At 42.2% G+C, this 25,324-nt stretch overlaps 1 protein-coding gene across 3 annotated transcripts; it reads right to left on the bottom strand.

The window, feature by feature from the left end:
• Positions 1–1,271: 1,271 nt before the first annotated feature.
• Positions 1,272–25,101, bottom strand: LSM6 (LSM6 homolog, U6 small nuclear RNA and mRNA degradation associated). Of its 3 annotated transcripts, none has more exons than XM_073576179.1 (4): positions 24,833–25,101; positions 20,062–20,168; positions 12,665–12,778; positions 1,272–1,516 (listed from the first exon to the last, which is right to left on the bottom strand). In XM_073576179.1, the coding sequence occupies exons 2-4, from the start codon at positions 20,153–20,155 to the stop codon at positions 1,482–1,484; spliced, it is 243 nt and encodes an 80-aa protein (XP_073432280.1). In that variant the 5' UTR covers positions 20,156–20,168; positions 24,833–25,101; the 3' UTR covers positions 1,272–1,481. The 3 variants fall into 3 exon arrangements, with proteins under 3 accessions (XP_073432280.1, XP_073432290.1, XP_073432299.1); XM_073576189.1 differs by having other exon boundaries at positions 24,890–25,101; XM_073576198.1 differs by having other exon boundaries at positions 24,852–24,962.
• Positions 25,102–25,324: the final 223 nt, after the last annotated feature.

Here is a 25,324-nt window from a genome sequence, read left to right as displayed (position 1 = left end):
CCTTAACCAAGACCTCAATTAATGAAGTCTGGTGTAATCTTCAAGCCTTCATCCTCCCTTATCCTTTTGCAAATGCCAAAGAGGGGGAGGAGTGACATCACAAATGTGAGCACATCCCACCCACTTTTACAGCAGTTGTAATGTGAGCTAGTAGTACACTAGGATTTCAAGGGAAATTTCAGCAGATGCTCTTAGTGTTTAAAAATTTAAAATATCAAAAGCTTTAAATTTTTCATATTAAAACATTAATCCTTTACATTTTTGCAATTATTGAAAAAAAAAAAGTTTCTTTGGGGGGATGGCACATTTCTCACCCTTGTTACTCCTCCACCTCTCCCCACTGCAAATCTTATCATTGGCTCCTAATTTCCCAACGAATCAAGTTTAAACTACTAACACCGACCTACAAGACTGTTCATAATCTATTTCCTCTGTAGGTTTCCAATCTAATCTCCAAATGTTATCCCACACGTTCTCTCCTCACCCAACTTCTCCTGGAGTGTCCTCCATGTTCTGGAACTCCGTGCCCCAATACGTTCAATTGTCTCCCACATTCTGGACCTTCAGACAGAATTTTAAAACTAATTTCTTCAAGAAATCTTACAGCTTGCAATGACACTGCTGTACTCTCAACCACCACCGCCAAAGCTGCGCAACCCCACAACCTTTTGCTTCCTTTCCCATTACCCTGTTGACTGTAGCCCTGTAAAGGCTGGTTCCGCTCCCCCTCTGAGCCAGTCTGCAACGGTTATCTTTCTCATTGTATATTATATCTGTATGTAAATTCATTTTCACATGTACGTCACCATGGAAACAATGGTGCTTTAAAAATAAATAACTTATCCAGTGTGTTAGAAAGTAATTTTTTTTGCTTCCTATGGGCAATTGCTCCATTCCTTGTATACACAAGCTCCTAAATATCTGCCTCCTCATGCAAGCAAAGGCTTGTACTTGTGGACTTCCTCACAGCGTCTGTTGAAATGCATCTCTATATTGTGCTTAATAAAAAGCATGATTCTTCTAAAACAGCGTTAAGGCTTACTCCAGAGTTGTCTTTATAACCTGCTAGTAAAGTTACAGCTTTCAATAAAGTAGTTTCTGAAAATCAGAACACATAGTAAATGTAAAAAAAAATAAATAAATCCTAGATTCTCTTCATTCCATATAAAAGCACCGTAATCCTCAGATTCCAAAATAGTTCTCATTTCTGTATAAAAGCACGATTTTAACATGGCATGAATATTTCATAACAGCAAACAAGAAAACACATACTTCTTGTAATTGGTTTATTTCACTTAGCAATGAACAGCATTAAAAAAAAAAATTCCACAAAGGAGGATTTTTCCAAATTACAAAGAAAAATTGTTTCTACCACATTTCAACAGTCATTTAAAGACAAGCTATCTGAACATTTATCTTTGAAAATACGAAGAGAGTTCACCATATAAAACTAAAGAAAAAAATATATATCCAAGGCCGAATCACATTCTTCTCTTCTGTGTACTTATATACAACACTATAAAGAAGAGAAAAATAAATTGCATTAGTAGTAGAGGCATACATAACATAAATGGTACAAACTATCCAAAAAATAATTGCATTTGCTAGAAGATTTTTGGTTTTGTTCTAGCACTTTGGGTATACAGTACTTTAAGCAGAGTATGTGGAACAACTTCACGCATGGTAGAAACTTGAAAATAGGGCAAGCCTAAAACATATGAAGGTGATTTTTCCATAGCAGATCAGCAAACCCCACTTTCAGTTACTGTACTATTGGTATGAAATCTTTGCTAAATATCAGCACTAAATCCACAGCCAGATTGCAAGGTAAGGTGACTGATGAATGACATCACCCACCAGAAGTGGCGACATCCTGTTTATCAGTCACAGGGGCCTGTTGCCAATCAGTGGCTTCAATGATCAGGTTACCGTATAGATCGGAAATCATCACTTCCATTAGAATAGTAAATCCCCTTACCTCTTTTACCATCTAAAAAAATGCCAATTTTTTTCCCATTTAGCTGCAGGATTCATTTTATTTATTTTTTTTTTTTAACGTTACCATTTTGGAGTGCATTTCACAAATGTTATGCCAATTTTACAATTGTGCCATTGCTTTTTGGGGTTGTGCTTTTAACAGCGTTCAAAGAAGAGTATAATTACGGTTATACTAAATTCTTATCTAAAAAAAAAAACCTGTTTGGGAGAGAAGAACAGACAAATCACGGCGCTCTAAGTGCGTAAACACAATATTGCAGTCTTTAAAGGGTGCACAATTATATGCAATCACCTGATAGAAGACTAATATGGCTTTAGATTGTGTATCCTCAAAAATCCTTCCTTCTGGGATACGTCTCAGTAGACAGGGCTTGCAGCTTACCTCGGGTGGATCCAAGTGAAAGAGCCAGGTTCAGGCTCACACAGGATGAGTCAATCAAGAAAGGCACATCCAGGCCATGAATGGCAGCGCTTCCAGGACTCACATCCAAAGATGATATTTCATATTTTTTTATTTGATAGGTTAAAAAAGAGGAGATACCGCTCCTCTTTTTTTAACCTATCAAATAAAAAAATATGAAATATCATCTTTGGATGTGAGTCCTGGGAAGCGCTGCCATTCATGGGCTGGATGTGCCTTTCTTGATAAATTCTTATCTAGGTTACACTAGATTTGTCCAATAATTGAAAAAGTACTATATTCTTACGTTCCCTTACCACATACCAATATTTTAAAATGTACATCCCAAAATAATAAAAAAAAAGTTGAGATGCTGGGCAAAATGTAAAGAAAACAAAAATGCAATGATTTGGACATCTTTATAGCCATATAATGGAGGCTTTTATTCCATTATAATTTTAGTCTATTAAGAATATAAAGAGACTGATGTTAAAACACAGTGTACTTGGCATTTAGCCTGATATTGGCAATTGTGGCTATTAGCATTTACCCTGAAGGATATCAATTGTGTTGGTAGCGCCTCTCCGTTTTTTTGAGTCATCTTGCTTTTTTAACTTTATGTTTTGGATTTTTTTTTTTTTTTTAATCATACTGAAATAAATTTATATATTTTATCTATGGATCTCTTCTTTACCTTGGATGTACACTCCCTGACAGAAGTTATGTCGCTTATCCATGTTATGCAAATAAAAGCTTATAACCTGACGTTAAATTCATCCATTGGTTGTATAAATTATTCTTTTGAAAGCTGAAACCCTCCGAAATGTGGTTTAGGTTAAGAAAATAATTTGGCATCAATGCAGAAATATTGATCATTTAATGGACACAGAATAGTCAGATTTTGGCAAGACGAAAGTTTTGTCGCCTGGTCATATAATGCACCCAATCCTAGTTTACATCCTCACCTGTGCTCAGTAAATGATCGGTTAATTAGTGGGTGTGTATAAAAAGAAACCCAGCACCCCAAACCTTCACTTGAGCTCTGACAACATGCCAAAAATCCACCCTGAGACCAAAGCCTGGATTATCAAGAGGCTGAAGACCAGATCGACTGCAGAGGTGGCTGGCACCATTAATGTGTCTCAGCATCAAGTACAAAGAATTAAAAAAAGTTTCGAAGAGACTGGAGATGTTTGACAAGCCCAGGTCCAGAAGACCCCGCAAGACAACTGCTCAGGAGGAACGCCTGTTGGTTAGAAAATCTAAAGCAAGCCCCTCTTCCACTGCAGCAGAGGTCCAACAGGCCTGTTCACCTCAAGTCCCTGTGTCAACTAGAACATTTTGTAGGATTCTGTCTCAAAATGGCCTCCATGGTCAAATCAGTGCCCAGAAGCCAGCACTAAACAAAAGGCAAATAAAAAACCGTGTGCATTTGCAAAGTCCCACAGTCTGCTAAACAGATGGACGCTGGAAAAGTGGCAGAAGGTGGATTTCTCTGATAAATCTTCAGTAGAATTACACCACAAACGCCGCAAATACGGCAGATCTACTGGAGCCGGTATGGATCCAAAATACACCCAGAAAACAGTTAAATTTGGTGGTGGAAAGATCATAGTCTGGGGTTATATTCAGTATGGGGGTGTGTGAAACATTTGCAAGGTGGAAGGCAATATCAATAGCCTAAAATATCAAGAAGTATTAGCTGCCTCATATTCCAAATCATAAAAGGGGTCAAATTCTGCAGCAGGATGGTGCTCCATCTCATACATCCATCTCTACAACGAAGTTCCTCCAGGCAGAAAAGATCAAGGTGCTCAAGGACTGGCCAGCCCAGTCACCAGACATGAACATCATTGAGCATGTTTGGGGTAGGATGAAAGGGGAAGCTTGGAAGACAAAACCAAAGAATCTAGATGAACTCTGGGAGGCATGTAAGACGGCATTCTTTGATTCATAAATTGTATGAATCATTGTTGAACCGCATGGATGCAGTCCTTCAAGCTCATGAAAGTAACACAAAATATTAAATATGACTAATAGCACCACAACTAAATTCACCAATGCTATGCAACATATATTTGTATTTTAAGTTAATTATTTGTTTGAATATCACATTACTTTATGTGGCCGACAAAACTTTTGTCTTGCCAAAATCTGACCATTCTGTGTCCATTAAATGATCAATATTTCTGCATTGATGGCAATTTATTTTCTTAACCAAAACCACATTTCGGAGAGTTTCAGCTTTCAAAAGAATAATTTAGGCTACTTTCACACTTCAGGTTTTTCCCGTCAGTTGCAAACCGTGCACTAGAAACTGACAGCGCCACAGACACAGAGAGAGAGCGCCACAGACAGAGAGACAGAGAAACAGAGAGAGACAGAGAAACAGAGAGAGACAGAGAAACAGAGAGAGACAGAGAAACAGAGAGAGACAGAGAGATAGAGAGAGACGCTTCAAGGGTTAACATGCATATGCCAGAGGAAATCTTCCGGGCATGCGCTGTTTAAAAAAAGCGGACCGGCACAGAAAAAAAACGTTACATGTCAAGTTTTTTTTTTTTTTTACTGACGTCGCACCGTCACTCTGCCGTATCCGGCAAAAGCCGGACGCGCCACCTATCCACGTGGCGCAATGTGACAACAATGTACATCAATGGAGAAATAAAACGGATCTGGCGCAATATCGCCGGATCCGGTTTTGCAAATTTTCGCAGCAAAGCGCGGGATTCAGAAAGCCGGAAGTGTGAAAGTAGCCTTATACAACCATTGGATGAATTTAGCATCAGGTTATAAGCTTTTATTTAGATAACATGGATAAGCGACATAACTTCTGTCGTCAGGAAGTGTATGGACATCTGGGCTTTTGATGTGTAAATTCTTATCTATATTACACTATATCTGTCCAAGAATTGAAAAAAGTACTATATTTTTCCGTTCCCTTACCACATACCAATATTTTAAAATGTACATCCCAAACAAACAAAAAAGTTGAGATGCTGGGTAAAATGTAAAGAAAACAAGAATGCAATGATTTGGAAATCTTTTATAGCCATATTTTATTCACAACAGAACATAGAACACAGATAACGTGAAAGTTAGATGATTTTATGTTACCCCCTTAATGACAGCCAATACGTCTTTTTACTGATCTGAGATATAAGAGAACAGCCTCCCCCATACAGGTGACAATCCAGCAGCTGTCGACTGTACACTGTAGCTGACAACTTGCTGCATGACCCACGATCAGCGTTTGTACCGTCCATATCTGTTTAACCCCTTAGAGGCTGCCGTCAATAGTGACTACATCATATAAATGGTTAACAGAGTGTGGGGGCTTCCTCTTTATCCCCATTGATGCCCACAGATCATGATTGTGTGGTTCTGATGTTTGCCATGGCAATTCACGACCAAATAATGGTCATAGAGTCTGACGGCTCTTGTAACCTGTTCAGAAATTAGCAGCTTTTTAGGTGGTAAAAATTACTGCTACATTTTTAAACCTCCTTAAATCATAAAAACACTTTACAAATGGTGCTGGTGTCATTAATTGCGCCCATCAGTACGTCCGTTACATGATTGCAGGGTGCAGATGGGTTTCCATGACAGCTGGGGGTCTTATGAAATTCCTGGAAAAGCCAGCATTCATAGTAGACTTGTGGTTTTGGCTACATATAGCAGTGCTCATGCATGTTCTCAAACAATCAGACAACTGCTGCTTTAATTCCCATACAGTAGAAGAGAGTTTTTAAAAATATGAGCAAAAAAAAAAAAAAAAGTTCAAATGACCCCCTTTGTGCTCCATTAAAAATAAAAATATGGGAAAACATTTGATATGGTCATGCTCAGAAATGTATGATCAAAATATAAATTAATCCAAATCGGTAAACAGCTTAACGAGAAAAAAAAAAAAACCTCCACAAAAAACTAAACTTCAGAATTATTTTTTTTGGCTACCACAATACTGCAATGAAATGCAATAATGAGGCGATCAAAACATCACATCTACGTATCCAAACACGATGGGTCAGCACTGCGATTAATGAATACATGAACTCCAATATTGTTGTAAATGTTAAAAATGTAAGGTACTTAATGTTTTTTGACCAAAGAGCGCAAAAGGCATCCAACCACGTGGTGGTGTACCTTTTATTATAGATGGTCCCCAACTACTATATTATCTCCCAGCTCTCCATGTGCCAAACTAGGTTTCCTTTTCAGCCCCCTTTCAGATGATCAAAAGACTCCAAGCACCTTACGTTTATAAGGTTTACAGCAATATTGGAGTTCGTGTATTCATTAGTCACAATGTGCGGACGCATCGTGTTTATATACTGGCCACTAAGCGTTTGTGTACCTGTACATTAATATTAAAAGGGGGGCGGTCCGCATTTCTTTTTTGGAAAACATTATACCTACTTCAAAATGTTATCAGTAAAAATATCAGCTCATCGGCATAAAATAAGCAGTCACACAGTTCCTTCCACATCTCGAAAATGGAAAACGTCTCGGAAAATGGCAAAAAAAAAAGAGTTTGTTTTTTTAACCATTTTCTGAATTTTATTTCACCACTTAAAAAAACTATACATTTGGTATCTGCGTAATCGTACTGAGCTAGAGAATCATATTGCCATGCCAGTATTAGTGTACATAGAACGTGGAAAACAAAGAACCCAAAAAACAAAATTGTGGAATTGCACTTCTGCTATTTCAAAGCACTTGGAATTTTTTCCAGCATTCCAGTACATCACACGATAAAATGAACGGTGTCATTCAAAAGAACAACTTGCCCCACAAAATACAAGCTCTCCTATAGCAGTGTGCGTGTCAAAATAAGAAAGTTATGGCCCTTGGAAGAAGGGGAGGAAAATATTATTATTATTATTATTATTATTATTATTAAGCTTGGTCATGAAGGAGTGAAAGCAGTGTGGCCTGCGTTACCGTAGATCACAAGGTTTCAATATTGACCGTTGGCCTTGTAACTTGAGTACCCGGATTTCTCCAGAATCTGACTCTGATGATATTATGTACTATAGATGGTGGGATCTGCAAAGTCTTTACAATTTTCCATTGATGAATATATTTCTGAAATTGTTCCACAATTTTTAGACCATCATTCACAGATTGGCGAACCTCTCACCAGAGACTCTGCCTCCCTAACATGCTTTTATTTTTATTCACAGCCATGTGGACTTAGCTTAAAATTCACCCTCCAGCTGTGTCATTAGCACCACTCACTTTTCCACCCTGTCCCAACATTTTTTGAGATGTGTTGCTGCCATCAGTTGCTAAATGAGTTAATTTTTTCAAATGAAAGGAAAAACGTCTTAAACATTCACCTTCTGATATGTTGTATTTCCTGCTGTGAACAAAATATGGATTTAAAAATCATTGCATTCTTGTTTCCTTTACATAATGTCCCAACTTTTTGCAATTGGGGTTGTACAGGGTGGGCCATTTATAGGGATACACCTAAATAAAATGGGAATGGTTGGTGATATCAACTTCCTGATTGTGGCACATTAGTATATGGGAGGGGGGGAAACGTTTCAAGATGGGTGGTGACCATGGCGGCTATTTTGAAGTTGGCCATTTTGGATCCAACTTTATTTTTTTTCAATGGGAAGAGGGTCATGTGACACATCAAACTTATGGAGAATTTCACAAGAAAAACAATGGTGTGTTTGGTTTTAACGTATCTTTATTCTTTCATGAGTCATTTACAAGTTTATGACCACTTATAAAATGTGTTCAAAGTGCTGCCCATTGTGTTGGATTGTCAATGCAATCCTCTTCTCCCACTCTTGACACACTGATAGCAACACCGCAAAAGAAATGAATATAAATGGCCCACCCTGTATAGATTTTTGTGTTGCCATACTATAAAGACCCATAGAATTATAATTTTCTGTTAAAGCTGTAAAAGAGCTTGTTTTCCGTAGTAAGACTAAGAAATAATTAGTACTATTTTGACTTTCTTCATTTTTTTTAAATCTGGGATGTTCCTTAAAAAAAAAAAAAAAAAAAAATGCAATTTGGGCATTAATTTTTAATGGACTATTGCTTTCACAGTGCAAGATAACATGTGATTATTTTACAGTCCAGTACCGGACTTAACTGAGTAGTGTTTTTTGTTTTTTTTACAGGTTTTCATCTTCTCTACCTACACATCTTAACTTTTCACAGTTGTTTCTAAGGCTACGTTCACACGTTGCGTCTTTTTCAGATTTTTTTTAGGCCATTTTTAAACTTTGTTTCACAACACCAGCAAAGTCTATGAGATTTTAGAAATCTCATGCACACACAGTTTTTTTTCCCCCGACAGATTTGGAAAACTGCTGCGATTTTGCAAACTGCAGCATGTCACTGCTTTCAGCATATTTTTCCAGCACATTTGGAGCGTTTTTTCACCCATATGAAACAATGGACAAGTACAAAACACAGCAAAAAACACAGGTATCAGTTTTTGCTGTATTTATGGTGCAAAAGCCTCAGGAAGTTAAATCATGCTTTTATTGTGGGCACTAAACGATCAGCATGCACAAGAGACAACAAAAACACAGCAAAACCTAAAACCGGCTTTTTGCAAGCAGCTTCTTTACTGCCAAGAGAGCAGGTTTTCCCCGTGGAAAAAAAAACACAGTAAGGCTAAGTGCACACGTACCGGAACTCTCGCGGAAATTACCGCGAGAATTCCGGAATTCCATTCCGCGGGAAAATCGCATTTTAAATTCCCGCGATTTTCCCGCGGAAAAACTAGCATTTTGCAAGCGTAATTAGCTTGCAAAATGCTAGCGTTCTCCAAGCGATCTGTAGCATCACTTGGAGAACTGATTGACAGGTTGGTCACACTCGTCAAACATAGTGTTTGTGTTTGCCAAGTGTGACCAACTTTTTACTACTGAGGCCGCCTATGCAGCATTAGTAGTAAAAGATAAAATGTAAAAAAAAATAAAAAATGGTGTTATTCTTACCTTCCGACGTCCCGCGCAGGCGTTCCCAGTAATCCTTTGCGAAAATGCCCGCGATGACGTCCGTTCTCGCGGGATCGCGATGTCTCGCGGTAATTCGCGATGACCGCGAGACTTCGCGATCCCGCGAGAACGGACGCCATCGCGGGCATTTTCGCAAAGGATTACTGGGAGCGTGGAGAGAGGCGGGAAGGCTGCGTGGGACGTCGGAAGGTGAGAATAACAATATTTTTTATTTTAAATTCTATTTTTTTTTACAGGGATATGGTACCCAAAGCCCGGAGGACAGTCTCCTCTCCTCCGGACCGTGGGTACCATCCGCAAATGTTCTGCTTACTTTCCGCATGGTGAGCACAGCCACATGCGGGATGTAAGCGGAACAATGCATTCCTATGGGTGCAGGATCGCCGCGATTCCGCAAATTAATGAGCATGCTGCGGCTTTTACCGCGAAGCGATTCCGCCGCGGTAAAAACCGCAGCATTAGCACAGCATTGCGGAATCCCATAGGAATGCATGGGATGCTTATTTTTCGAGTTTTCGCGGCAAAATCGCGCGGTTAAAACCTCCGCGGAAACGCGAAAAAAACGCCACGTGTGAACTCAGCCTAAAAACGCAACGTGTAAACTTAGCTTAAAGGTCATGCTTCTCAGAGAAGGAGCAAATGACTGAGCCCTAGAGAAAGATCTACAAACACTGGGCTTTGAATATCAACCATCTGTGATTGCTTTTATTGAAAAAAAAAAAAAAAAAAAAAAAATCATTCTAAGTAAGTAATCACAAATTTTCAAAACTTCAGATAAACTATATTTTAATGGAGACGAGGTAAATCCTGTGCAATATCCATGGTTAAAGCGAATCTGTCACAAGGATCAACCCTCCTAAACCATCTATATGGACATATAGGTCATAGAAAGCTGAATAAAATAATACTTTTACAACGGAGTTCTGAATCCGATGTTGTATTCCAGAGAAATCCATGTACTTCTTAATATATAAAGGAGCTCTTCAGAACTATGGGCCAGACATTGATCTGCATGAGAATCTGCCCCATAACTTTTACTTAAATGAAAGGGGGAATTACTATTGTGATATGTGCAGATCAGGAGAGCAGCCTGTCAGTCATTACATGTCTGACACTGGTAACGCACACTTTCATTTAACATAAGCTCTGGAGGAAGATTCTCAGGGAGATCTGTGTCCATAGATATTAAAAATTATCAAAGTATCAATATATTCAGCTTCCTATGACCTACATATCCATATAGAGGACTTAGTAGCATCAAACCTCCTGACAGATCACCCTTAACAGTCGAATTAAAGGGAATCGGTCACCCCTGGGACACTTGAGCTACTACTATGGGCATACAGGTGATGGGACTATTTTAACAATTCTACCTGTATTCCTCATAGCTGCTGTCTTGTTGCTAAGAAATAGACTATATAATTTATGTTAATTAATTCTTCCAGCCTCCGATGCATGCAATGCCTGGAAAAAAACTCTGCCTCCGGTGTTAATTTGTGTACCACCCCCTCCCATGCAGATCACAGTGCCATGTGACATATAGTTGTGGCGCTGGAATCCAAAGCCTGTGTCCTGCACTCACGCAACTATGCGTACCTTTTCTGCCCTGCTATGGCCATTGGCTTCATTGTTCTTCAGTGCAGGCAAGTTACTGCTACTGAAGCAACAGTGACTCGCCTGCACAGAATAACGGTGAAGACGCTGCCCATGAAAGGGCAGAAAGGAACGCATACTGACACGAATGCAGGCACTAATTCCGGGCGCCATAACTGTACATCACATGGCACTGTGACGTGCATGGGAGGGGGTGGTATGCAAATTAATGCCAGAGTTTTCTTCCAGGCACCACACCCCCCGGAGCATGGAAGAACTAATTAACATAAAACATTAAGAGTCTATTTCTCAGCAACAAAACAGCTGCTGTGAGGCATACAAGCAGGATGATTTTAACAATTCTATCACCTGTATACCCATAGCAAAAGCTTAATAGTATCTCAGGGGGTGACAGCTTCCCTTTAAAGGGTTATACAGTCAAGGTGTTTGTAGTGAAATATGTATATGTATGCATGTATGACCAGCTGTAAATTAACATCTGTCCTTACACTCCAGCTCTCCACACAGGTCATGACCTCATGTTATCCTGAGAAGGCAGTCTCCTGTCTCCAATCTCACCAGGGGACTTTACTGAGAACCACACAGTGGTAACATATCACACCTTCAAGCTCTTTTGATGGAGAGGCCAATTGCAGCCTGACACTATCCATGAGAAAGATCACACAAATAGTGTTCAAGGAAAATAATGCATTCATTGGTAAATCATTGGTAAAATAACCATAGTCCAGTCACAAACCAAGAATTAGAATATTAACATGAGAGGCTGGTCTAGAAATCTGATCTCCCAGTTAATCTATAAATTAGGCCTGTACACATAGAAACCTTTTCACAGTGAGGGGCAGCCTAGTTGTTGTGCTCCATTTCATATTCTCCACCCCACTTCCTAGGGGACAGAATGCAAAGTTCGATATTTCTGTAAGTTTTCTCCCTTTTATTTTATCACTGTTATTGCATATTTGTATGTCACTTTTTATTTCCATTTTTATATCCATTTTAATGTAAACAGTGTACCTTTTATAAACTTTAATAAGTCTGAACTTTGTTGCTCTAAAGAATCCATAGCCTTAAGAGTGTGTGCTCCTGTTGATTGGCAGTAGTAGTATTTCCGGAACTCATCGTCCATGTGTTCGGTGAGTGGTGGCAGCGTGTATGAGCGGGTGCGTGGTCTGTGTTGGGGTGTGATTTATGCTCCCACTGCAGCATAGAACAGAGATTCAATGCTGGACTGAGGGAGAGGAGATGGGATTGCGCCCACAAGGGTTAATCTAAGTTACGTGCTGAGAAGTGGGTACGTGACAGTGTTAAACATAAGATTGAAAGGGGTCCCAGCGATCATACATTAACTACCTGATAAAAGCAGGCAATAAATACAGGTTGTAGGGTGACCTTTTTAATGAGCACCTTTAGCTCTCATGACATGTCTGTAAATACTTCTGCCATATCATAGAATTTAGATCAGGGTGTAAGGACAATTACTATGGACAAGGGAAATGGTTACAATCACAAGGAGAAATAAAAGAAATTACAAAACTGACAGAAGGATGAGTTGTATTTAATTGTGATAATTTAAAGAGGAATAGGGTTGCAAAAGTCATACTCCATTTGAAATCGGTTTTTAAATTAAGTTTGAAAAACAAATTGAGGTGTTACTTACCATTATTTCCTCGGATAAAGGCATCTCCATATTTGTTCTTGAGCTGGCCATTAACATACTCTTCTGTCTGTTCTAAAGCAATGTTCATGTATCCATCTAAGCATGCCAAGACGCCTGTAAACCGGACAGATATTTGTATAAGTAAATGCGCAGAGTGCCTGACTACTGTTATTACAAGCTAATACGATATCAGTACTGCACGGGTAAGGCTAGTTTCACACTAGCGTTAGGAGGCGCAGCACGCAGCCGCCACTAAGCTCCGCCCCCTGCTGCGCCCCCTCCGGTCAGCTTCTCCAATGGGCGCATGACGCTGCATGCGACCTGCGTCCCCTATATTTAGCATTGGATACGCAGGCCGTGCGCTGGTATGCTTTTGCCGGCACATGCGCCCTTTTGGCGCTGCGCCGACGTGCGCCAAACGCACAGTGTTGCATTTTGGTACGCTCGGCGCAGGGCCCAAAGGGCACATGCGCCGGCAATAGAATACCAGCGCACGGCCTGCATACCCAACGCTAGATATAGGGGACGCAGGTCGCATGCAGCATCATGTGCCCGTAGGAGGAGCTGACCGGAGGGGGCGCGGCAGGGGGGCGGATCTTAGCAACGGCCGTGCGCTGCGCCTCCTAACGCTAGTGTGAAACTAGCCTAACATATCACTTTACAAAACTGAAAATCAAAAACGACCAAAGTTCACAAAACATTTTTTTTTCCTCATCCCCCATGTACAACAAATCTGTGAGGTATCTGCGGGGTTTTTTTTGCCTTCACCCATAACAGCAAACCTGAGAGATTTCTGGAGAATTGAAACAGGGAGGGACGACTTGATTTGCTTAAAGAAAGTAGATGGTGAGGACCATGTAGCGGCCTTACATATCTGATTAATTGATAACGCCGCCCTTTCTGGCTCAGGAGGTTGCCACGGCTCTAGTGGAGTGTGGCTTGATGCCTTCATGTCCGGGGTACTGTTCTGGCACCCGAACCCGAACTATTCAGCCGAACCCGAAAATCCAGGTGTCCGCACGTCTAATCTCGACTTGAGGGTATTTATCATCCAGCCCTGTTCTTCTAGGACCACAGTTACCTCACTCAACTGCTCTGCACAGTCATCTTCTGGCTAATAAGACAGTCATCCAGGTAAGGGACAATTTTTTTTTTTTTTTTTTTAAATCAGAAAGAAGGGGAAATAAGATCCCCTTCCTATCTCTTCCACCGGGACTTCACACAGAACACACTTTTGTAGGAGTCCCATGATCTCCGTTTCCAGGGCCAGCTGTTCTCCAGGTGAATTCCTGAGGGGTGTTATCACGAAGATTTGGCGAGGCGGACAAAGTCTATTTTCAGACCCTCCTTGATAATACTTAAGATCCAGCGACTGGGAGAGATGTTGACCCAGGCAGAGAGAAATAGGGAGAGCCTTCCCCCTACCGCTGACCTGACGTCATTGGGTGGGCTTTTTGGAAGATGTAGAACATAAACCCGGACTCCTTTCTAGCCATGAACTCTTACTTCTTCCTTTCCCCCGGAGGACATCCCCTATTAAAATTTCCTCCTCCGAAAAAGGAAGGCTATCTAGCCTCAGCAGGGAATCCCTTCTTTTTGTCTCCTGCCTTCTCCAAAATATCTTCCAATTTCTGCCCAAAGAGAAACTGGTCACATGGGATGGAGCAAATTATTTTTTGAATGCAGATACCCCGGACATCCTTTAAAGCCATAAGGCCAGTCTGGCCACATTGGATAGCCCCGCCGACCTAGCCGTTAACCGCACAGAGTCTGCAGAGGTGTCCGCATGAGAAGCCGCTGCTCTGTATAAAAGAGGCATATTGGCTATGATTTCATCTCTCAGTAACTTGTGCTAATCTGCTCCTCCATTTGTTGCAGCCAGATCATAAGGGAGCAGGCAGTACAAGTTCCAGCTATTGCAGGATTCACTAAATCACAGACAGATGTCTGTCCAGCCTCTGTTTGAAGACTTCCATTGAACGAGACATCACCACCTCTCGTGGTAGCCTGTTCCACTCATTGATCACCCTCACTGTCAAAAAGTTTTTTCTACTATCTAACCTGTCTCCTCCCATTCAGTTTCATCCCATTGCTTCTAGTCTTTCATTATGCAAATGAAAATAAAGATGATCCTTCTACAATGTGACAGCCCTTGAGATATTTGTAGACAGCTATTAAGTCTCATCTCAGTCTTCTTTTTTGCAAGCTAAACATTCCCAGATTCTGTAACCGTTCCTCATAGGACATGGTTTGCAGACCGGTCACCATTCAGGTCGCTCTTCTCCGAACTTGCTCCAGTTTGTTGATGTCTTTTTTAAAATGTGGAGCCCAAAACTGGACATAGTATTCCAGATGAGGTCTGACAAAAGAGGAGTAGAGGGGGATAATGATGTCATATGATCTAGACTGTATGCTTCTGTTAATACATCCCAGAATTGCATTTGCCTTTTTCTGCTGCTGTATCACACTGTTAATAATAATAAATAATAAATTTTATTTTTATAGCGCCGACATATTCCGCAGCACTTTACATTTCAGAGGGGATTTGTACAGACAATAGACATTACAGCATAACAATAATCACATACAGTAGATTATAACAAATAAGAGGAGTGAGGGCCCTGCTCGCAAGCTTACAGTCTATGAGGAAAGAGGTAGACACGAAAGGTGGGTGGTAACAGTTGCTCTGATTGTATGGACCAGCCATAATGTTAAGTGTGTAACAGTACAGACACAGAGGGCTAATGGATGCATAAAGCATGTGGGAACATGATCCTGGGAACCTGGTTATGGTAAAACTTTTGGCTCTGCCACACAGGGATAGGTTAGGTTAATGTGTTGAGGCGATAGGCCAGTCTGAATAAATGCGTTTTCAGGACACGCTTAAAATTGTGGGGATTGGGGACTAATCGTATTGACCTGGGAAGTGCATTCCAAAGAATTGGCGCGGCACGTGTAAAGTCTTGGAGACGGGAGTGGGAGGTTCTGACTATTGAGGATACTAACTTCAGGTCATCAGCAGAACGGAGGGCGCGGGTAGGGTGGTATACTGAAACAAGGGAGGAGATGTAGGGTGGTGCTGAGCCATGGAGGGCTTTGTGGGTGAGGGTAATAAGTTTATACTGAATTCTGGAGTGGATGGGTAGCCAGTGTAATGACTGGCACAAGGTAGAGGCATCGGTGTAACGATTGGTGAGGAATATGATCCTGGCTGCAGCATTCAAGACAGATTGGAGAGGGGAGAGTTTGGTAAGAGGGAGACCGATTAGAAGAGAGTTACAATAGTCGAGACGAGAATGAATAAGAGAAACAGTAAGAGTTTTTGCAGAGTCAAAAGTAAGAAAAGGTCGAATTCTAGAAATGTTTTTGAGGTGCAGATGACAAGAGCGAGCCAGTGATCGAATGTGGGGGGCAAAGGAAAGCTCGGAATCAAGTATGACCCCAAGACAGCGGGCATGTTGCTGGGGAGTAATAGTGGAACCACACACAGAAATAGCAATGTCGGGTATAGGTACATTAGTAGCGGGAGGAAACACCAGGAGTTCAGTCTTTGACAGGTTCAGTTTCAGATATAGTGAGGACATGATATTAGACACAGCGTTTAGACAATCGCCAGTGTTTTCTAGAAAGGCTGGCGTGATGTCAGGAGAAGAAGCGTATAATTGGGTGTCATCAACATAGAGATGGTACTGGAAACCAAATCTACTGATTGTTTGACCAATAGGGGCAGTGTACAAGGAGAAGAGGAGGGGGCCTAGAACCGATCCTTGAGGAACCCCAACAGTAAGGGGAAGGCGAGAGGAGGAGGAACCGGCAAAAGAAACAGTAAAGGAGCGGTCGGAGAGATAGGAGGAGAACCAGGAGAGAACGGTGTCCTTGAGGCCAATGGAATGGAGCATAGTGAGGAGGAGCTGATGATCCACAGTGTCGAATGCTGCAGAGAGATCCAAGAGAATTAGCATGGAGTAATGACCATTTGATTTAGCTGTTAGCAGATCATTAGAGACTTTAGTGAGGGCAGTTTCAGTGGAGTGTAAAGAGCGGAAACCGGATTGGAGAGGGTCGAGAACAGAGTTTTCTGAGAGTTAGCGGATAAGACGGGAGTGGACCAGGCGTTCCAGGAGTTTAGAGATGAAGGGAAGATTAGAGACAGGTCTATAGTTAGCGGCACAGTTTTGGTCGAGGGATGGTTTTTTAAGTAGTGGATGTATGATGGCATGCTTAAATGAGGAGGGAAAAATACCAGAAGAGAGAGAGAGGTTAAATATTTTAGTTAGGTGAGGGGTGACAGCAGGGGAAAGGGACTGGAGGAGATGTGACGGAAATGGGTCACTGGTGCAAGTAGTTGGGCGAGAAGATGCAAGGAGCCTGCTTACTACTTCTTCTGTGACTGGTTCAAAATCAGAGAGTGAGTTAGATGCAGTGGGGGAGGGAGGACAGTGCATGGTATGAGGGGATTTGGAGATAATTTCCTGTCGGATCTGGTCAATTTTTTCTTTGAAGTAATTGGCCAGATCGTCAGCTCGGAGCTCCGTGGTTGGGGCCTGTACTCTTGGATTGAGTAGAGAATGAAAAGTGTCAAAGAGACGTTTCGGGTTATTGGACAGTGAGGTGATGAGGGTGTTGAAATAGGTTTGTTTGGAGAGGTGAAGGGCAGTGTTGTATGTTCTAAGCATAAACTTAAAATGGATGAAATCTTCGTGTAGATTGGATTTTCACTGTTGACTCATGTTTAGTTTATGATCTACTAGTACACCCAAGTCTTTTACACATGTGCTGTTGCTTAACCCTATTCCTCCCATTCTGTATATGCCTTTTACATTTTTATTGCCCAGATGTAATACTTTGCATTTTTCCCTGTTAAAAACCATTCTGTTAGTTGCTACCCACTGCTCTAGTTTATGCATATATTTTTGAATCCTCTCTATTCTCTAGTATTACCTATCCCTCCTAACTTTGTGTCATCAGCAAATTTAATCAGTGTACCCTCAATTCCTTCATCTAAATCATTGATAAAGATCTTGAACAATACAGGGCCCAGAACAGAGCCCTGTGGTACCCCACTTGAGACATTCTTCCAACTGGATGTGCAGCCATTTATGACCACTCTTTGAGTCCAATCACCAAGCCAGTTATGAATCCACCTAACAGTTGCCTTGTCAATTCCATACCTAGTCATTTTTTAAATAAGGATGGTGTGAGATACTTTGTCACATGCTTTGCTGAAGTCAAGATATACTATATCTACAACATTTCCCTGATCCACCCAGTCAGTGATTCTGTCATAGAAGGAAATTAAGTTAAGTCACGTCAAACTATTAGTTACAAACCCATGCCAACTCTGGTTAATCAGTTCATTCTTATCCAGGTACTTACATCCATGTTGTTTAATAACCTGTTCAAAGATCTTTCCTGGTATAGAAGTCAGACTCACCGGCCTATAGTTCCCTGGGTCCACCTTCTTCCCCTTTTTTGAAGTTAGGAAAAACAATTGCTCTTCTCCAGTCTTCTGGGACTTCTCCTGTTCTCCAAGAATTTTCAAAGATTATGGAGAGTGGTACAAAAATTTCTTCTACTATCGCCTTCAGTACTCAGGGGTGTAATTCATTTGGACCTGGAGACTTTAATTCATTTATGTTAGCCAAGTGTTTCCTCACTATCTTTCTGTTTATAGATATCCTGGATTCTTCTATTCCTTTAATAGGACAGTAAAGATCAGTTGATGTTACATTTCCTGAGAGAAAACAGATGCAAAATAGGAATTTGAGAGTTTGGCCTTCTCAACATCCTCTTACCATTTCATCATTTTCATCTAGTAAAACTCCTATGACATCTTTGACTTTTCTTTTACTTTTGATATATCCCCAAAGTGCATTTTTATTGTTTTTGACATCTCTTGCAAGCCTTAAGTCAGGGGTCTCAACCAGGATAGTTTTTTGGATGCAGTCCAAGCAGAGACTCTTCTGCCAATGGACTGCCAGCAGGGGTAATTACATAGGGCACATTCTCTGTTTTCTTCTTGGTGCTAGCCTTCCTAGGCCCCTAGCGATTTAAGCAAGAAAATGGCCCTTATTAACAAAAGGTGACATTCACGAAGATCAGTCATCACCCATTGTCATATCAAGGGTACCGGATTCAGAGGCTGATCAGAGGCACATACGACATCCCTTCTGGATACCGAGGAGTCCTGCAACCTTCCACTCCTCTGACCGGGACGGCTGACACTCATGCGACTTGAGCGAAGGCTCCTTTTACAGCCCCCGTGCTGGTAGTGGTGAAAGCTGGTGCTGTAATGACTGCTGCGGATGTCCTCTTAGATATACCATGATGGAGAGATTGGGACACAAGTGCCTTTCTGTGGTCATCACCTCACTTTATAAGGGATCCACTGCGCTTCTCCTCGGTTCCACCTCATACGATGCCCGAACATGCCCTCTCCCCCTCCACACACGTTCCGAATGGTGTTCTCACCCAGGGCACAACAATCTTGCCTCCGGTGCACCCCCTATCCCAGCGTGCCTCACCTTTGACGGCAGCAGAGCACGTCCCCGAAAGCCTGACTCACTATGGAGACTGCGGCTGGAAGATGGAGGAGGGAGAGTGGTGCAGCGAATTTTGACAACCAGCCAGGCTTACGTCTCTGCTGCCCGCACGTACATTAAGGCACTCTGGACCTGCAGATGGCGCTTCCAGCACCTGAAGGACAGCATACAGGAATGTGCCTGCTCTTCCATTACCAGACAAGAGTGGGTAAGCAGTAGAGTTGAGCGAATTTGTACAGGTCCCCACTTATTCGGCAAGTTATAGCGTTTACCGAATAAGCTACAGCTGAAACCCGGATACATGGAGCGCTCTGGCTGATCAGAGCCGCAGCTGCATGGGTCGCGGCTGTGTCACAGTCACAACACATTCATGTAGAGCCTGTTTGTTGGGATCTCCATGCATGTGTCTTGACTGTCACACAGTCGCAACACATGCAGCTGCGGCGCCCATCATCCGGCACGCTCCATGTATCCGGCTTGCTGAATAAGTGGGGACCCGAAAAAAATTAGCTCAACTCTATTAAGCAGGAATAAAAATAAAACCAACCCTTTTCAACCCGCACGGGTCTCAGCATGAAGGTTCCCGTCATGACAGGAAACCCAGCTGAAGCGGGGGAGAAGTACTGCCCCTTTTATTTCAGTAGATTTCCTGTCCTGGCTGGGCAGATCCCTCTCTCAGGTGTGCTGTCTTGGGTGAAGGGGGAAAAAAAGCAGACACGGCTTTTAATGATATCTCAGTCCATGTGCTACATGGACATACTGAGACCACCATAGCAAGGGTGGTGCCTTTTTATTGGCTCCCTGCTGTGGCCCATACAGTTTATGGGATCAACAACATGACCATCATATTGTTACCTCGATAGTCAACTCCAGAGTTCAGCTTCACTACTACTGGTCGCCCAATGATTTGCTTCAAAAAGTCACTAGGGGTTTGTTTTCTCAAACTCATTCTGATTTTTTTTCTAAAAAGACAAAAGATACAAACATGGTTTAATTTTTCCATCACAGACAATTGTTGTCGCAAAACATTTTCCCACAATACTTCTTTAACCACTTTCTGACGTACTATCCCGTCCACGGTACCCAGGCCCGTATGACCGGGGACGGGATAGTACGTCAGCACAATCAGTGGCGCTCACGGGGGAGCGCCGCTGATCGCAGCCGGGTGTCAGCTGATTATCACGGACCGCCCCCGGCACATTGCGATCAAACATGATCGCAGTATACCGGGGGCACTTGGAAGAATCACGCAGGGAGGGGGCTCCCTGCGTGCTTTTCTGAGACTCTCGGAGCAGCGCGATGTGCTGGCGCTGCTCCGAGGATCTCCTCCCTGCAGGCCCCCGGATCCAAGATGGCTGCGGGGGGCCTTCGGGGTCCTGCAGGGAGGCGTCTTTGTCAGCGTCTGCTGAGAGCAGGCGCTGAGAAAACCTGCAGCAGTGTCTGTCGTATCACTGATCTGACACTGCACTGCAAAGTGTCAGATCACTGATCTGACACGATTAATTGTCCCACACTGGGACATAAGTAAAAAAAAAAAACAATAAAAAAAAACACAAGTGTGAAAATAATTTTTTAAAAAAATCCCTAGATAGAAAAATATATATATTCCCTAATAAATTCTTTTTTGTAAATTAAAAAAAATAAATAAAAGTACATATTTAGTACCGCCGCATCCGAAACGACCCACCCTATAAAACTGTCCCACTAGTTAACCCCTTTAGTGAACCCCTTAAAAAAAATAAAAAACAAAGCAAAAAAACAAATGCTTTATCATCATGCCGCCGATCAAAAAGACAATATCAAAAAGACAATATATAAATAACCATGGTACCATTGAATACGTCATCTTGTCCCGCAAAAAACGAGCAGCCAAACAGCGTCATCAGCAAAAAAATAAAAAAGTTATAGCTCTCAGAATAAAGCGATGCAAAAATAATTATTTTTTTTATATAAAAATGTTTTTATTGTATAAAAGCGACAATACATAAAAAAATGATATAAATGAGGTATCGCTGTAATCATACTGACCCGAAGAATAAAACCGCTTTATCAATTTTACCGCACGTGAAAGGGTGTAAACGCACCCCCCCACAAGAAATTCATGAAATGCTGTTTTTGGTTCATTCGGCGTCCCAAAAAATCGGAATAAAACACAATCAAAAAATGTCAAGTGCCCGAAAATAGTACCAATAAAAAACTTCAACTCGTCCTGCAAAAAATAAGACCTCACATGACTGTGGGTCAAAATACGGAAAAAGTACAGCTCTCAAAATGTGGTGATGCAAAAACTATTTTTACAATAAAAAGCGTCTTTTAGGCTATGTGCCCACGTTGCTTTTTTGAAGCAGAATATTCCTGAGCGGAAACGCACACCCTCTTCCCGGGAAACCACATGCGTTTTATGAAGCGCTTTTGTAAGCGTTTTTGACGCTTTTGTTTTGTAGCATGTGTTTTCCTATGCGTTTTTGCAATAAAATTGTATGTATGCGGAAACGCACGCGTTTCTGCAAAATTAATGAACATGCTGCGTTTTTTTCCGCTAAGCGTTTCCGCACGGGAAAAAAAACGCACCATTAGCACATTTGCGGATTCAATTATGATTACATGGGAAGCTTTTAAGCGTTTCTGCGGCAGAAATGCTCGTCTAAAAGCGCTGCGGAAACGCTTAAAAAACGCAACGTGGGCACACAGCCTTAGCGTGTGACAGCTGCCAAACAAAAACCTGCTATAAATAGTAAATCAAACCCCCCTTTATCACCCCCTTAGTAAGGGAAAAATAATAAAAATTTTAAAAAATGTATCTATTTCCATTTTCCCATTAGGGTTAGGGCTAGGGGTGTGTTGGAGTTAGGGTTGGAGTTAGAATTGGGGGTTTCCACTGTTTGGGCACATCAGGTGCTCTCCAAATGCAACATGGCGTCTGATCTCAATTCCAGCCAATTCTGCGTTGAAAAAGTCAAACGGCGCTCCTTCCCTTCCAAGCTCTGCCATGCGCCCAAACAGTGGTTTATGCCCACATATGGGGTATCAGCCTACTCAGGACAAATTGCACAACAACTTTTGGGGTCCAATTTCTCCTGTTACCCTTGTGGAAAAAATATTTTTTTTATTTTTGTGGCTCTGCGTTATAAACTTCTGTGAAGCACTTGGGGGTTCTTAAGTGCTCGCCACACATCTAGATAAGTTCCTTGGGGGGGGGGAGGGTCTAATTTCCATAATGGGGGTCACTTGTGGGGGGTTGCCACAGTTTAAGCTCATCAGGGGCTCTCCAAACGTGACATGACACCCGCAGACCATTCCATCAAATTCTGCATTCCAAAATGTCACTACTTCCCTTCCGAGCCCCGGCGTGTGCCCAAAGAGTAGTTTTCTCCCACATATGGGGTATCAGCGTACTCAGGAAAAATTGGACAACTTTTGGGGTCTAATTTCTCCTGTTACCCTTGGGAAAATAAAAAAATTAGGGGCGAAAAGATCATGTTTGTGAAAAAAATGATTTTTTTTATTTTCACACCCGGGGTTATAAACTTCTGTGAAGCTCTTTGGGGTTCAAAGTTCTCACCAGATATCTAGATAAGTTCCTTGGGGGGGTCTAGTTTCCAAAATGGGGTCATTTGTGGGGGGTTTTCCACTGTTTAGGCATGTCAGGGGCTCTCCAAATGCGATATGGCGTCAAGCGGCGCTCATTCCCTTCCGAGCTCTGCCATGCGCCCAAACAGTGGTTTACCCCCACATATGGGGTATCAGCGTACTCAGGACAAATTGCACAATAACTTTCGGGGTCCTGTTTCCCCTTGGGAAAATAAAAATTGGGGGTGAAAAGATCATTGTGGAAAAAAAATGATTTTTTAATTGTACGGCTGCAGGTTATAAACTTCTGTGAAGCCCTTGGGGGTTCAAAGTTCTCACCACATATCTAGATAAGTTCCTTGGGGGGGGGTCTAGTTTCCAAAATGGGGTCATTTGTGGGGGTTTCCACTGTTTAGGCACATCAGGGGCTCTCCAAACGTGAAATGGCGTCAGATTTCAATTCCAGCCAATTTTGCGTTGAAAAAGTCAAACGGCAGGACTGTAGGCAGTCTTATCTTCCTGCTCTAAGCCAAAGAAATCAAGGTGAGACCTGCCCACAGGTCGTCCCAAAGTACAAACATGTTCCACATCATAGAGAGAGATAAAGACTTTGTGCTTCGGGGCGGCCTGAGGGCAGGTCTCTCCTTGGTTTCTCTGGACTAGAGCACCAAGATAAAACCTTGTCTACAGTCCCGCCCCAGAGCATGGTCATATCAGTAACTGAAAGCTTATAACACTGATTACACAAGATGGATTTCTTCACCACATGTATCATTTTAATCAGCGTAACAACGATAACATGACAATGCCTGTAGTTTACTTAGCAAAATCCTGCTGACAGATTTGCTTTAAATCCAATCATGCCTGAGGATCAGCCAGTTATTTCTCTTCACCATGATATGCAGTGCCTCTGTTGCTCAATACTGATGAAGCACTCCCATCAAAGTTTGTATCCTCTTAATTATATTGCAATCATATTATATGGCACTATGTACTTACAATTGCTCATTTTTTCTTTCTACCTAATATTTCTCTTTTGTCTATGTAGAAACAGGAAGCCTCTTGTTCCTGCATTTATCATTCCCCTCTTCAACTCATGGACCATCTGCTCTCTCCTCCCCATGCTTATGACTCATACAGGGAAAATTGATTTCCTGTTTCTCCATAGAGCTTAGGATTAAGACCTAATGGAAAAGAGAAGAATTAGCTAGGTAGAAATGCAAAATGAAAAATGGTTAATACACAGTGCTGTATAATATGATGGTTGTAATATATCGAGGGTACAAATTTTGATGGGAGTGCTTCATTAAAGGGAATCTGTCACCCCATTTTCGGCCTATAAGCTGCAGCCACCGCCATCAGGGGCTTATCTACAGCATTCTGAGACTGATGGCAGCATGGAGTGCGCTGCTGGCTATACAAAAGAGTAGGTGGTCAGAGCTGTCATATGTGCGGGGCTGGGGATCCATCTCTGGCAGCATTCGCTTTGGGCAAACAAGTGCAATCGATGAAACTAAGGGGAGGTGCACGGCGTGCCGACCGAGGGCGCAGATAGGGGCAACAAGCTCTCGGCCATGCCAAAGGGGCAGCAATAAAAATAGGATAAGAGCTATTCCATAGTGGGTGCAAGTTTTGTCAGCCTGAGCCCCCTGTAGGACTGTCAAGAGTTTTGGGGGAGACAGACATATAGCACATTATAATATTGTGTGCCATTAATGATGGCCGTCTTCTCAATATTTAAGACATTGCTCCCCAGGTAACAAATCACAGCTCAGCTTTCATTTCTAAGCTGGCTCTGGAGAGATGAGAGCTGAACTCTAATTGGTTGCTGTGGCGCACACTGCAGTCCTATAAAATGACGCCTCTTACTGCATTTACACATCCGGTCACATAAAAGTGAAAACAGAATCGCAACAGGGGAATCAGCATTCACACGTGTGCGGCAAAATGAGCCCGCAGCGGTAACAGCCAGCGGCCACACACTACAGGCGCCTGCTCACTAGTGTACACAGGCTAACTATTCCACGCATCCCTAGTCACAGGAGCCTCAACATACGGAGGAAGCTGTACTGTACCCGGAATCCTCCGCTCCGACCAGTAAGAAAAGACGTACCTCGCGCGCCTCTGTCTCCTCCCACGCGACGGAGCGACGCTAAGGACAATCTTGATGAAGACGCGAAGGTGAAGAAGGGCGGGTGTACAATGGGGTTGTTCATAGTACGTCACGTGTTCAGCGGTCACGTGATCGCCGTGTATTTCCCGCCCGTCTCCTCCTGTGTACGGCCTGCAGGAAGCAGCAGTGGATTGTGGATGGGGAAATAGTGACCTGCGCGGTGTCAGAGGACGGAAGTGGAGGGCGGCTATATATGTATATATACACTCCATCTATGTCCCGGAGCTTCTTGTCGCTGAGTGACTGTAAATTGCAGACGCAAAACAAATATAAGTGAATAGTATCACTTATCCGGCTGACACATACATGCATATGTATGTATTTATATATGTATACATATATATATACTAGATTATGGCCCGATGCTATCGCATC

This window comes from Dendrobates tinctorius, unplaced genomic scaffold, assembly GCF_039654945.1.
Source record: "Dendrobates tinctorius isolate UK_male_01 unplaced genomic scaffold, ASM3965494v1 ptg000008l, whole genome shotgun sequence".
Classification (NCBI taxonomy): Eukaryota; Metazoa; Chordata; class Amphibia; order Anura; family Dendrobatidae; genus Dendrobates; species Dendrobates tinctorius.
This window is presented reverse-complemented; position numbering and strand designations above follow the sequence as displayed.

What these genes read in the sequence shown, in the direction of transcription:
- LSM6 (XM_073576179.1), bottom strand. Translation starts at nt 20,155, where the DNA reads ATGAGTTTGAGAAAACAAACCCCTAGTGACTTTTTGAAGCAAATCATT. An exon ending in CTCTGGAGTTGACTATCGAG is followed by an intron (nt 12,779 to 20,061) that starts GTAACAATATGA and finishes TCCGGTTTACAG; the next exon opens with GCGTCTTGGCATGCTTAGAT. An exon ending in CTTTATCCGAGGAAATAATG is followed by an intron (nt 1,517 to 12,664) that starts GTAAGTAACACC and finishes TCTTCTTTATAG; the next exon opens with TGTTGTATATAAGTACACAG.